The 13,339-nt window shown below is 40.7% G+C and overlaps 1 protein-coding gene across 1 annotated transcript; it reads left to right on the top strand.

Annotated features, from left to right (window-relative positions):
- The first annotated feature begins 3,548 nt into the window (after nt 1-3,548).
- Nucleotides 3,549-13,038, top strand: LOC125261073 (trichohyalin-like). The gene is made up of 3 exons (XM_048179630.1): nt 3,549-3,936; nt 10,812-11,959; nt 12,163-13,038. The coding sequence occupies exons 1-3, from the start codon at nt 3,615-3,617 to the stop codon at nt 13,036-13,038; spliced, it is 2,346 nt and encodes a 781-aa protein (XP_048035587.1). The 5' UTR covers nt 3,549-3,614.
- The last annotated feature ends 301 nt before the right edge of the window (nt 13,039-13,339 follow it).

Raw genomic sequence — 13,339 nt, 5'->3', positions numbered from 1 at the left:
TCAAGAAATTGTGGTGAGGAGTATATGTACTGTCAAATATACGTAATACAATATACTGATCAGCTAACAGAAGTTCTCTGAAATACATAATTTCATTCTGCTTTATTGTCCATCTATTTTTGTTGCTGAAAATCGTTATAGTCTTTGCGATTTACATTATGCCTCATTCCCAAAGGAACTGTACGTTGAACTTTTACCCACACCTGTTGTTCAAGATAAACAGTAAAAGTTTTTGACCTTTGTATCATGACGACTCCACCCGTACATAAGGATTTCATCTTGCTCTCATACAGCAATGAGGACATAAACTTCCAAGAATGACTTCTAAACCAGGTATCACATTTCATTTTAAATACATTGTTTGTTATATGAAATAGGCCTTAGTCAGGGTAGTGCAAATGAAAAGTGAAAATGAGGCTGTAATGGACACAGAAGTAGGCCTAAATTGTGTTCAATGGATTGTACTGTTGTTTAACATTATGCCAATTATTTATCTAATGAAATGTCTTTCCAAAAAAAAAAAAAAAAACTTTCAGTAGACAAAAATTGAATAAAACAATTTTCAAAAGTTGTACTGTAAGTTGTGAAGTGTGATTTAGGACCTTTATACTGTGCGTGTCATTATGAATATGATGATGATGACTGATTGTATGACGATCCCTCACAGAATCACTTTCATCCATGTTAAATTCAATATGGCGCGTATAACCTCTAAACGTCTAAAGTCTACAGTAATTAATGTAGAGTAGCATACAACACAACATAAGTTTAGTTTAATTATGAATGTACTGTATCAGGAACAAATCAGTGTTAAAGACACTGTCTTTCAGTGTTGAGAGCAGGGCTGTGCCCACCATTGATGTCCTATGTATTTTTCAGGTGTTTATTATAAAGGTTGAGAAATAATAGCCTAATATTAACTCTATTTTGATTGGTGCTGCAATGAATTGTGCCAAGATAACCAACCTTCTCATCTGAGCTGCCTCAGCAGTCTAAAACCACAAATCAAATGAAAGTAAGTGAATTATATGTTCATAGACACTGCTGAGAGCAGCGTGCCGCAGTTGAAGGGTTAGTTCACCCAAAAATGAAAATTCTGTCATTTATTAACTACTCTCATGCTGTTCCACACCCGCAAGACCTTTGTTAAAACAAATTAACAAATTAAGATATTTTAGTTGAAATCCGATGGCTCCGTGAGGCCTCCATAGGGAGCAATAACATTTCCTCTCTCAAGATCCATAAAGGTACTAAAAGCATATTTAAATCAGTTCATGTGAGTACAGTGGTTCAATATTAATATTATAATGCGATGAGAATATTTTTGGTGTGCCAAAAAAACAAAACAAAATAATGACTTATTTAGTGATGGCCGATTTCAAAACACTGCTTCAGGAAGATTCGGAGCATAAATAAATCAGTGTGTCGAATCATCTGTTCGGAGCGCCAAAGTCATGTGATTTCAGCAGTTTGGCAGTTTGACCCGTGATCTGATTCATAATTTTTTTTTTTTTTTTGGGTGAACTAACCCTTTAACAGCCATAAAGTAGCTAAAGAATTTGTAAACGAGAGAAATAATCCGTGATGCACACAAATAAACGTATCTAATTTCTAAATCTAATTTCACCATTTTTGAATTTAAAATATATGATTTAAGTGATTCAGGTCATTTGTAACTGTAAATGTGGTGAGACAACGAACAGGTGTTTTCATTGGCATAATATTAATAATGAATGTGCACATATTGTTGAATTTAATAAACTTAGTTAGCTTTACTGGTAGCCTTCAGCCTTTGCATGCTACTGAAAGGGGACCATGAAAAAAGGTGTTACAAATCAATCAGTTTAATTTACTTTTATGTAGTTCTGTAGAATGGTGAAAGTGGTGAAATCTGTGAATCTCATACAGGATGAGAAAACAGACAGACATCAGAAGTCAGAGATGATGTTTGATTGAAGACTAAGGACAGACACGGAGGAGAGAACAGAGTATAAACATGTCAAGCGCTGACACCAGAGGTGAGGATGACAGATAGATTCAAATGACTGTTCAGGAACATTTTATCAAATTCATTCAATAGACCAAATAAGAGCAGAGATATTATTAAGATTATCACGGTTTCTTCATTGTATATTCAGAGAAAGTTAAAATGAGCAACATTCTGAGTTTTCTCAAGACAACAAGTCAAAAAACACTAAAGTGATTGCATTTTCTAAACTGATTTCTCAGCATTTCTCTTTGATATTTCTGCTTGTAAGCATTATTTAAAGATGGTTTCTATTGGTTTGTGTTACTGTGATGATAGAAGAAATAGAAGATTTTCTTTTCATACAGTGATTTTTGCCCACAATCCTCCTTGCAGAAGAAGATGGAGCAAAGAAAAACCCCCTATGAGTAAGTCTTTTTACAGATAAACAAACACATGAAGTAATTAAGAGAATGTTGAAATTATGGGCAGATTGACCCCTTAAAAGCAGAAGAGATAAATTCAGCCTTAAACACCTCCTACTGGTGTATTATGTCCGTTTTGAATAGTGATGTTGGATTAAGTTCAAGATCTTGGCATCGTAACATGTTACATATCACATGAGCTCTGTGATAATGTATGAAGTGAGGATTGTGAATCTCACTCTTTACAGTGAGGATTGTTCTGCTGGGGAAGAGCGTGTCAGAAAACAGTCAGGTGGGAAACTTCCTGTTGGGAGGAGCAGCGCTTGACAGTGAAGCTCCTCCAGGTGTTGTAGAGAGAGTTGGAGGAAGATTGAAGGACAGACATGTGATGGTCATCAACAGTCCTCAGCTGCTCCAGACACATCTGTCACTCCGTCACATCACACAGACAGTGAAAGAGTGTTGTGTCTCTGTCTGATCCAGGACCTCATGTGATCGTTCTGGCTCCTCAAACATGATCAGTGTTCAGCAGAAGATCAGGAGTGTGTGGAGAAGGTGCTGGACTCTTTCTCTGAGAGGGTTTATCAACACACCATGGTGCTCACCACACAAGAGCCCACTGAAACCAATGACATCCTACAGAAGATCATTCAGAAATGCTTCAACAGACACTTCAGTCTTCAGAGAAGAAGCTCTCCTGATGATCTTCTGCAGATGTTTGAGGACATTATGAAAATTAATAATGGATGTCACCTGGATTGTGCTGAAGCTTCACAGTATTTCTCAATGGAGCAACAAGCCACAGAAAGACGTGAGTGTGATGATATTTGATGTGTCTAATGATAAACGAACCATTTTTAAATGTTAAGTTCAAGTTCATTTTACTATTAACTGTCAAGGCTGAACAGGCAGGCAAACTCATGAAATGTTCTTCTCAGTTTCAGAGGGTGTGAAGCTGAATCTGGTTGTGTGTGGAAGTAACAGGACATTAAAATCCTCCATATCAGAGCTGATCCTGCAGCAGACACACAGAAAATCAGATGTGGATCTTCATAGACGTCAGATCAGTCTGGTGGAGCTTCCAGTTCTTTTCAACACTCGTCTCTCAGAGGAGGAAGTGATGCGTCTGAGTCTCCGCTGTGTGTCTCTTCTGTGATCCTGGAGTTCATGTTTTCCTCCTCATTATTCCTGACACTCCACTGACTGATGAAGACAAAGCAGAAATGGAGGAGATCCAGAGGATATTCAGCTCCAGAATCAACAAACACATGATGATCCTCATAATGCAGAGTTCAGAGCATCAGACAGCAGAACTCAATGAAGAAACACAGTCTGTCATTGAGAGTTTTGGAGGACGACATCATTTCTTTGGTCCCAATACACAAGTGTCCACATTGATGGAGAACGTTGAGCAGATGCTGGAAGAAAACAGAGGAGAGTTTTACTCCACAGAGACATTTCTGGAGGCACAGATGAAAAAATTACTGCAATTTGAAGACATGAAGAAGAAAATTAATTCACTGGAGACACATTTACTGTCACCAGGTAATGACCAGAAAATTAATTTGGTCTTAAATGTTAATTCTGTAGTTTGGAGCTAATTAAATATCTTACACATTGAGAATATGTTTGGCATGAAGAGTTACATGAATGGTGTACCCTCACAAAAACTGTACTCAATCACTTAAAAAAAAAAAGGTGTTCAAAAACAATCCTCTCACTCATTAGCTGCCGCCAACATGGTATTGGTACTTAAAATACATAAAGAACAGAGCTGCTCATGCTTGCTAAAGAACTACTAAATTCCCCTTTAAAGCGCTATAAAAATGACAAATTTAAATTTCAGTTTCATTTCATGAGAAAGTGCTACACCACAACCATAAATGTTGGAGAACTATTAAATAAAGTTAGGGATGAATAGGGAAAGAATAAAGAGGAAGGGGGAAAGGGATGGTAATCAGGTTGACCCGGGCATCTGGCGTTGGCAGCCGGGAGACTTATAGTGGGGGAATCAACTCAGTTAAATGTAAGACGAGTGATTAGGACCCCCTATACAACCTGGAAGGGAAGAGAACAGAGGATGGTAAGGATAGTTGAATTGATGAGAGAAGGAAGGAAAAGGGAGGGTTTGAGAGAAAGAGACAAAGAGTACTGTTAGGCGTGTCCCAATATAAGAAGGTTTTGAGAAATCAGGTAATTGGTTGAGGCGTGGCTGGGTCCTGAACCTCAGTTAACTAGTTCAGTGGAGGATTTGATGAAGTGAATCTTGTGGCCAGTTTTCTGGTTTCAGTAAGAAAGAGTGGATCTTTTGGAGATGCTCAGGCAACGTGTCTGGAGAAAACGTATTCAGAATTAGGTTAGAATGGGCTGAGGAAGGCAGTTTAAATGGAAGATGTAAATAGGGTATGATGCTCCTAAGTGTTCCGTTTTGCTTCTCCAAAGAGTAAATATGAGAGTATATTGAGAGTGGGTAGAAATGTTAGAGATGCAGGGATAGATAGACGGATTGATGGATGAATGATGATGATGAAGTAGGGGCAAAATATTGAACATCGTAGGATGCCAACAAAAGGCAAGGAGGAACATGGCCTGCGTCTCAATGTGCATACTATCCATCCTAAATAGTTTGTGACACTAGTAATATTCAATACTATTTAGGGCGGATAGGGTGGATAGTATGCACATTGGGATGCAGGGATGGACTCTAAATAGCTTCAGTGAAGGGAGAGGATGCAGAGGCTAAGTCAGTCATAGGTTAGTAGAAGGCATTTGTAGTGGCGAGATAACCTTTGAAACAGTTCCAGCCCGTTAAGAAAGCTGAAAGAGAGCTTGGGGCAAGGCAATTATAGAAGTGAGATTTCTGGCCTGCTGGGTTAGTTGAAGATGTGTAACGCACTGGGTTACTTCACTGTAACCCTGTTCCCTGAAAAGGCGGGAACAAAAAGCTGCGCTTTATTCAGCGCTATGGGAACGTCTTTAGTCGTGACCAGCTGTGAATATATGTGTAAAACAACGTCAATGAAATTGACCTATATTTATAGCCTTGCGTGACGTCATTGGAATGCATCGTAGCGAGGCTATAATTAGATGTGCCACCTGTGCATCAGCAGATATTTTGTCTGAAGAGCAGTCCAGGGACATCTCAGTGCGGCAAAGAAGCGCAGCTTCTCGTTCCCGCCTTTTCAGGGAACAGGGTTACAGTGAAGTAACCCGGTGGCGTTCCCTTTCAAAGGCTACACTCTAAGCTGCGCTTTATTCAGCACTATGGGAACGAGAATACCCACGCCGCCGCACTGTGTGTTACCCCCAGGCTGTGAAGTGTGTCACAAGCACAGAGAGTCTCAGACGCTAGCTTGTGATGTCGACTCAAGGACATGGGAGCCCGGAGTAACATGAACATCCAAACTATAAAACTTTATGAATGTGTGCGGAGAGGACCAACCTGCCGCATCACAAACATTTTGTAAGGGGGTGCCCCCAGCCAAAGCTCTAGAAGAGGCAACCCCCCTGGTGGAATGAGCCCTGATGCCCGTTGGCGAAGTTTGACCACGTGCCTCATAAGCAAGGGCAATAGCATCTCTCACCCAATGTGACATGGTCTGTTTCTTGACGGCCGCACCCCTGTTATGGCCGCCATGACAAACAACAAGTTGCTCTGACTTACGCCACTGGCTAGTGCAGTGGACATAAGTCTGAAGAGCACGGACTGGACACAGTCTGTGAAGTCTCTCCTGCTCTGGCATTGTGAACGGCGGAGGGCAGAAGGCTTCAAGAGTGACCGGATGCAAGTTCGAGAAAGGAACCTTAGGCAGATAGTCAGGATGAGGATGCAAAATAGCTTTCATTATTCCTGGGGCAAAGTCTAAGCAGGATGGCACAATGGACAGAGCTTGCAAATCCCCAATTCTTTTCAGAGAAGTTATAGCCATAAGAAAAACCATTTTCAGTTAACAGCTTGTCAGAAACTGACTCTAACGGTTCAAAGGGGGTCTCAACCAGGCCTTCTAAGACTATTGCTAGGTCCCATGAAGGGATCCTGGTTCTAGAAGGAGGCTTAAGCCACCTGGCTCCTCAAACTAAACAAGAGAGCAGGACATGCTTGCCCAACGATACCCCGTCAATCAGAGCGTGGCAGGCCGAGAGAGCGGCCACATAAACCCTGAGAGTGGCGGGGCATGAGCTATCGGGGTAGAAGAGCCTTGGTGAGAGGGGTAAAGAAGAACTCAAAGATCACTGTGGCTGAGCTCCAGAGATGCAGTCTGGAGATGGGAGAAAGTTGTAGAAAGTCAACCATCTGATCCAGGCAGCCCTCCACCAGTCAGGGCTTTATGGCAGAGTGGCCCTGACGGAAGCCTCTCCTCAGTGCAAGACACATGAAAGCCCGCATGGAGTTTGCTAAAAAAACACCTGAAGGACTCCAAGATGGTGAGAAATAAGATTCTCTGATCTGATGAGACCAAGATAGAACTTTTTGGCCTTAATTCTAAGCGGTATGTGTGGAGAAAACCAGGCACTGCTCATCACCTGTCCAATACAGTCCCAACAGTGAAGCATGGTGGTGGCAGCATCATGCTGTGGGGGTGTTTTTCAGCTGCAGGGACAGGACGACTGGTTGCAATCGAGGGAAAGATGAATGCGGCCAAGTACAGGGATATCCTGGACGAAAACCTTCTCCAGAGTGCTCAGGACCTCAGACTGGGCCGAAGGTTTACCTTCCAACAAGACAATGACCCTAAGCACACAGCTAAAATAACGAAGGAATGGCTTCACAACAACTCCGTGACTGTTCTTGAATGGCCCAGCCAAAGCCCTGACTTAAACCCAATTGAGCATCTCTGGAGAGACCTAAAAATGGCTGTCCACCAACGTTTACCATCCAACCTGACAGAACTGGAGAGGATCTGCAAGGAATGGCAGAGGATCCCCAAATCCAGGAGTGAAAAACTTGTTGCATCTTTCCCAAAAAGACTCATGGCTGTATTAGATCAAAAAGGTGCTTCTACTAAATACTGAGCAAAGGGTCTGAATACTTAGGACCATGTGACATTTCAGTTTTTCTTTTTTAATAAATCTGCAAAAATGTCAACAATTCTGTGTTTTTCTGTCAATATGGGGTGCTGTGTGTACATTAATGAGGGAAAAAAATGAACAAATGATTTTAGCAAATGGCTGCAATATAACAAAGAGTGAAACATTTAAGGGGGTCTGAATACTTTCCGTACCAACTGTATATGATTAGTTCTAGTTTAATAGTTGTTTAGAAAAACTATCCTAGCTTGTCCAGCAAACTATGGGTTTTCTCATAGACTATTTTGAAAGAAATTTTATTCTCTGGCCACGAGAATAAATTCCTATTATAGCATCAAAGCGCAAAGCAATGTTGTAGAAACGAAACGTAGAAGTGACTTGGTTTTCTGAATGAGCAGCAGAAACAATCGAGCATGAATTTAATGTATTTAATATATGAGACTACGAATACATAGACTAAATATACACTAAGAATACACAAATATGGAAAACGAAAGTAAAGTCAAAGAAACAGAGGTGATCAAAAGAGTGGCAAATTACAAACAGTTAACCTTTGAGAGCCAGCAAGGAAACTCAGTTTACACAAATTTTAAAAGGTTGTTAGTTGCATAAGTTCAGAGTGCTGTAGTTACTGCCTTTCTGTAGAGTTTCAATGCACATGGCTTGGAGCGATTGGTCCTTTTCAGGAGGGCGTTCTCCGGCGGGTTTTCCAAAGCAAGGATTTAACTTGAAAGTAAGATAACTGGAAATAAAGAAGAGAGTCCGTCTCCTAGGTGATGGAGGATGACGAAGGCTTGACAAAAGTAAACTTGTGCCAAGAAGATTGTCGTCCCGATGAAGAGGAGTGATGTCACCTCGGCTCCCGCAGGAGCTCAGTTCTTCTGCCCAATTTCTCCACTGCCGCAGAAGTAATGTCGCCTCGGCTACCTCAGGAGCTCAGATCCTCTGGCTATTCTCTCCACTGCCGCAGCAGTGATGTCGCCTCAGCTCCCCTAGGAGCTCAGTTCTTCTGGTCAATTTCTCCACTGCCGCAGCAGTGATGTCGCCTCGGCTCCCGCAGGAGCTCAGTTCCTCTGGCTATTCTCTCCACTGCCGCAGCAGTGATGTCAACCTATACCCCAAACAGCACATTCAGCGTACACAATGCAATTTTTGGGGGTCATCATTAACGTTTCCGGCTGCTGTCCTGCATTGGTTTGCAATTTTGGGGGGAGTACTCTGGGTTCGGGCCAAAATACAGAGATCGGAGCCCTCTCCTCGGACAGCATGCCAAATACACATACTACTACGCATACTATTTACTATCTGATTATTTGTAAGCGTGAACTTGTGAATTGGATGATAACTGCAAAACGTGATCTGCCTTTATTGATGATTTCTGCTACTGCTGTGTTGTCTGAGTGGGTGAGTACTGATTTCCTAGACCATTCAAGCCCCCAAGAGGTGGTGGCTATGATTATGGGGTATATTATGTTAAGTGCTGAAAAGAACATGCTTGAACTGTGAGTTAAAAGAACTGGACTCTGAGGCCATTCGTAGGCAAACCAGTGCCCACTATAAGCTGAAGCTGAAGCCTCTAGAGGGTGCTGCATCAGAGTAAAATGTAATGTCACTGGGATGAGTGATGTAGTCATTGTAGAAAAGAAAATGTAATACCGTTCCAGGATGAGAGAAATTGTTGCCAGAGGCACATTTCCATTTGCATGCATCATCTAACATGACTGTTGTGGAGAGAGGGGATGGCTGCTGCTTTCAAAGGAAAATTGGACAAGAAGGACTTCCCCTGAGTGATTATCCAGATGCTTTGAACGGACGGATGGATGGACGGATGAATGGATGGATTGGGGGATGGAAAAGATAGGGGGATGGAAGGTTAGGGAATGGATGGATGGATGGATGGATGGATGGATGGATGGATGGATGGATGGATGGAAGGAACTGAGGTGGCCTAGAAGTGCTAGTATTTAATTTCATGGTCGATGGTAGCATATTGCATGAGAAGACTGGAGCTGAGATGATACTGTTAGTGCTTGGAATGTGAGCACTGTGGGGAGAAGACAAGTTGATTATTTACTATTCTCTTTTAAGAATAGATCAGTTAAAAATAGAAATGGAGGTTGAAGGAGTCCAGATTGCCCTGCGTGTGATAGAATAATCCCATGGGTTGCTGAATATGTTATTTGGACAGAAGAGTTAGCTGTTTGAGAAATGTCAGAGTAAACAGGAGCCATATTGCTGTAAACTGCGGCTAATTTGTGAGCATAGCTGCTGAGACAGGAGAAGGGTGATGGACTGCTGTAGCTGGCCGAGTAGGAGGGGGGGGTAGACTGGTTGAAAATAGAAATGGAGGTTGATAAAGGACTGAATAGTTAAAGGGTTAGTTCATCCCAAAATGAAAATTCTGTCATTAATTACTCACTTTAATGTCGTTCTACAACAGTAAGACTGTTCATCTTTGGAACACAAATTAAGATATTTTTGATGAAATTCGATGGTTCAGTGAGGCCTCTATTGCCAGCAATGTCACCTCAAGATCCATAAAGATACTAAAAACATTTAAAACAGTTCATGTGACTACAGTGGTTCAACCTTAAAGGGATAGTTCACCCAAAAATGAAAATTTGATGTTTATCTGCTTACCCCCAGGACATCCAAGATGTAGGTGACTTTGTTTCTTCAGTAGAACACAAATGCTGATTTTTTTTTTAACTCCAACCGTTGAGGTCTGTATTATATTTTGCACAAAAACAAAACAAAAATAACAACTTTATTCAACAATTCCATTCTTCTACGCGTTCAGTGCTTCCAGATTCTATGTTAGAATGCCGGCTCATTATTGAACATGAACAGCGTCGGCCAATACAGAGTCAGCGTTCTGACGTAGAACACGGAACCGCTGCACTGTGTTCACTGCATAAACAGCATAGGAGACAGACATAGAAGAGAAGAAATTTTCTCAAAATAAGAACTTAACAGACATATATATAATATTCTGGGACAGACCAAGCAATCTTGCTGAGCAGCAGAATGTTGTCAGGGTCACCTTTTCTCTGGTGGGTTGCAAAGAGATGAATAACTGGGCATTCACAAACAGATAAGCACAGCAACGGCCTCCAATAGTGGGCCGACCCAAAGCTGATGAGCTGGGAAATAGAGCACTGTCTGAAGATATCCATTTATGCCTGGCCGGTACTTCTTGGATGTATAGGTTTGGAGGCTGATGTTCCACTTGTGGGCCGATGTCGGGCAGATGTATATGTGCTGTCCGGGTTGGTGTTTCTAGGTGGAAGGCATTTGGGGTTTTTATGTGTGAGGAAATGTTTGTCTGTAATATTTGTAGAATGTAACTGGAGTTTAAAACTGATCCATTTCCTCTTTTACTGGTTGAACAGAGAGTGAAGATGATGTGAGGATTGTGCTTCTGGGAAAAACTGGAGTTGGGAAAAGTGCAACAGGAAACACCATCTTAGGAAGAGATGCATTTATAGCAGAAACATCTCAAGAGTCAGTCACTAAAGAGATTCACAGGGAAACAACGGAAACCAAAGGCCGACTTGTTACTGTGATCGACACGCCAGGACTATTTGATCTTGAACTTACTAATGAGGAGATCCAGAGAGAAATCAGCCACTGCATCTCCATGATCCTGCCTGGACCACATGTGTTCATCATTGTGCTCAATTTAGGGCAACGATTCACTCAAGAAGAAGCTACATCAGTGAAGATCATCCAAGATATGTTTGGTGAGAAATCTCTAAAGTACACCATGGTGCTCTTCACCAGAGGAGATGATCTGAAGAACAAAAAAATTGAACAGTGTTTGGGAAAACCTGGATCTCCTTTGATGAAGCTGATTGAAGCGTGTGGAAACAGATTCCATGTGTTCAATAATAATCAGACTGGAGACCGAACACAGGTGTCTGATCTACTGGAGAAGATAGACAACATGGTGACAGCGAACGGAGGGAGTTTCTACTCATGTAAGATGTTCAGAGAGATGGAGAGAGAAAAACAAGAACAACAAATGAAGATCCTGATGGACAGAATCAGAGAAAAAGAAGAACTGATTAAGAAACATGAAGAAGAAAAAGAGAGAATGAAGATGATGATGAAAGAAGAAAGACAGAATCAGAAGAAAGAGAAAAAGAGAAGAGAAGAAGAACTCAAAAGAGAAATAAGAGAACAAGAGAAACACCAGAGAGAGATACGATATGAGATGAGACAAGAACGAGAGATATTTAAACATGAAATAGAAGAAATGAGGCAAGAACACGAGAAGTTAAAAACAGAAACAGAAAAACTTCAGATCAAATATGAGTCTGAAATAGACAGACTGATGAATGAGAACAAGAGAAAGAAAAGAGAAAAAGAGTTTAATGAAAGAGAAGCTCAACAAAAGACTTTTGAAGAGAAACTAAAACTCCTTGAAGAACAAAATGAATATGAACTAAATAGAAGACAAGCGGAGAGGAGAGAGGAAAATGAAAGACAGATAGAGGATATGAAGATGATCTGCTCTGAAACTGATGATTTACTACAGGTGAGTGTCCATGTTACTTAGTCTTTAATTTATTATTATTATTTTTTTTTTTCGTAAAGCAGTAGTAGTAATGGTATTAGAGGTGGTAAAAATACTAATACTATACTAATAATAGAGCAGCTCCAAACTAAGACAATCAATGTCTCTCAGCTTTTCTAATTCACTGCTTACTGAATGGTTTGTGTTGGTTTCAACTCTAAAAGGTCACAGCTTACAGGAAACTAGAGACCGAATACAGCAAGTGGTCCTGGAGGCTTTACAGGGCCATGATTGAAACTGAGAACAAACTATACAACAAAATAGAAAATGAAGCAATTCAAGAAGTTAAAGAAACTGATCTTCAAAGAGAACTGAAGAAGACAAGTGAAGAAGTGGAAAAATCAATGTCTGAATTCTTTGAGAAAGACACAGATGCAGATATACTGATTCAGTGGAAAACATTATTTAAAATCAAAATCAAAAAGCATCAGGATAAAATTGTGAGAGAAACAAAGAGGAAATTAACTGAGATTCTTCAGCAGCGAGACCTGAAGAAAAAGATGGATGTTCAGAGGACACATCATGAAAACACTCTCATTGAAAAGAGCAAAGAACTTGCCTTAAAACTCAAAGACAAAACAAATGATGAACAAACACTGAAGAAAGAGTTTGATTTGTTTTGGGAAAATTTGAAAATCTTCAGTGAAGCCATTGAACCTGTAAGATATATTGAGAAGAAGAGAGAAGAGTACTATCGTATTTTCCAGAAATACTGTCATGGAGCAACATCAGCTGCCATTTTGGGTGAGATCATCTGTCAGAAACTGAAAGAGCCTATTGAGCAGAGTGTCTACAAGAAGACTGCCAGAGATCTGACTGATGAAATGATGACAAACTGTGAATCACTGAATGGAAACAGATCAAATCTGGAGAAACACATCCTGAAGACACTGGCAGAAGAGGAGGATTTTGACAAATACATGAACTACATTCATAAACCCAGAGATCACTTCAAGAGTTTCATCAGAGATGAAGTCAGTCGGTACATCACTGATAAGTTCAGTGTCAAGTGTTTTACCCAAGATGAAGGAGAACATTGAACTCCTGCAGCAGAAGATCATGAAAGCAGCACATGAATCTGCTGAACCTGTTCAAGAGAACACAGGAGATGTTGATTTGTGGTTTATGAATTTCAGACTGCAGCTCTCAAATGAGCTGATCTTCTCTGTAAAAGACCTCACTGGAGTGAAACATGATGATGTTGATGATTTCAAACTTCTAGATGTGATAAGACAAGAACTTCCTGCTATAATGTCTGATATCTGTAGTAGATTCAACACAGATATATTTGATGAAAAGCTTTACCTCAAGTTCAGGCCAAATGAGATTCTGACCGATCAC

This window comes from Megalobrama amblycephala, unplaced genomic scaffold (assembly GCF_018812025.1).
Source record: "Megalobrama amblycephala isolate DHTTF-2021 unplaced genomic scaffold, ASM1881202v1 scaffold265, whole genome shotgun sequence".
In the NCBI taxonomy this organism is placed as follows: Eukaryota; Metazoa; Chordata; class Actinopteri; order Cypriniformes; family Xenocyprididae; genus Megalobrama; species Megalobrama amblycephala.
Note: the sequence above shows the minus strand (reverse complement) of the source record. Positions and strands in the feature narration are given on the sequence as shown.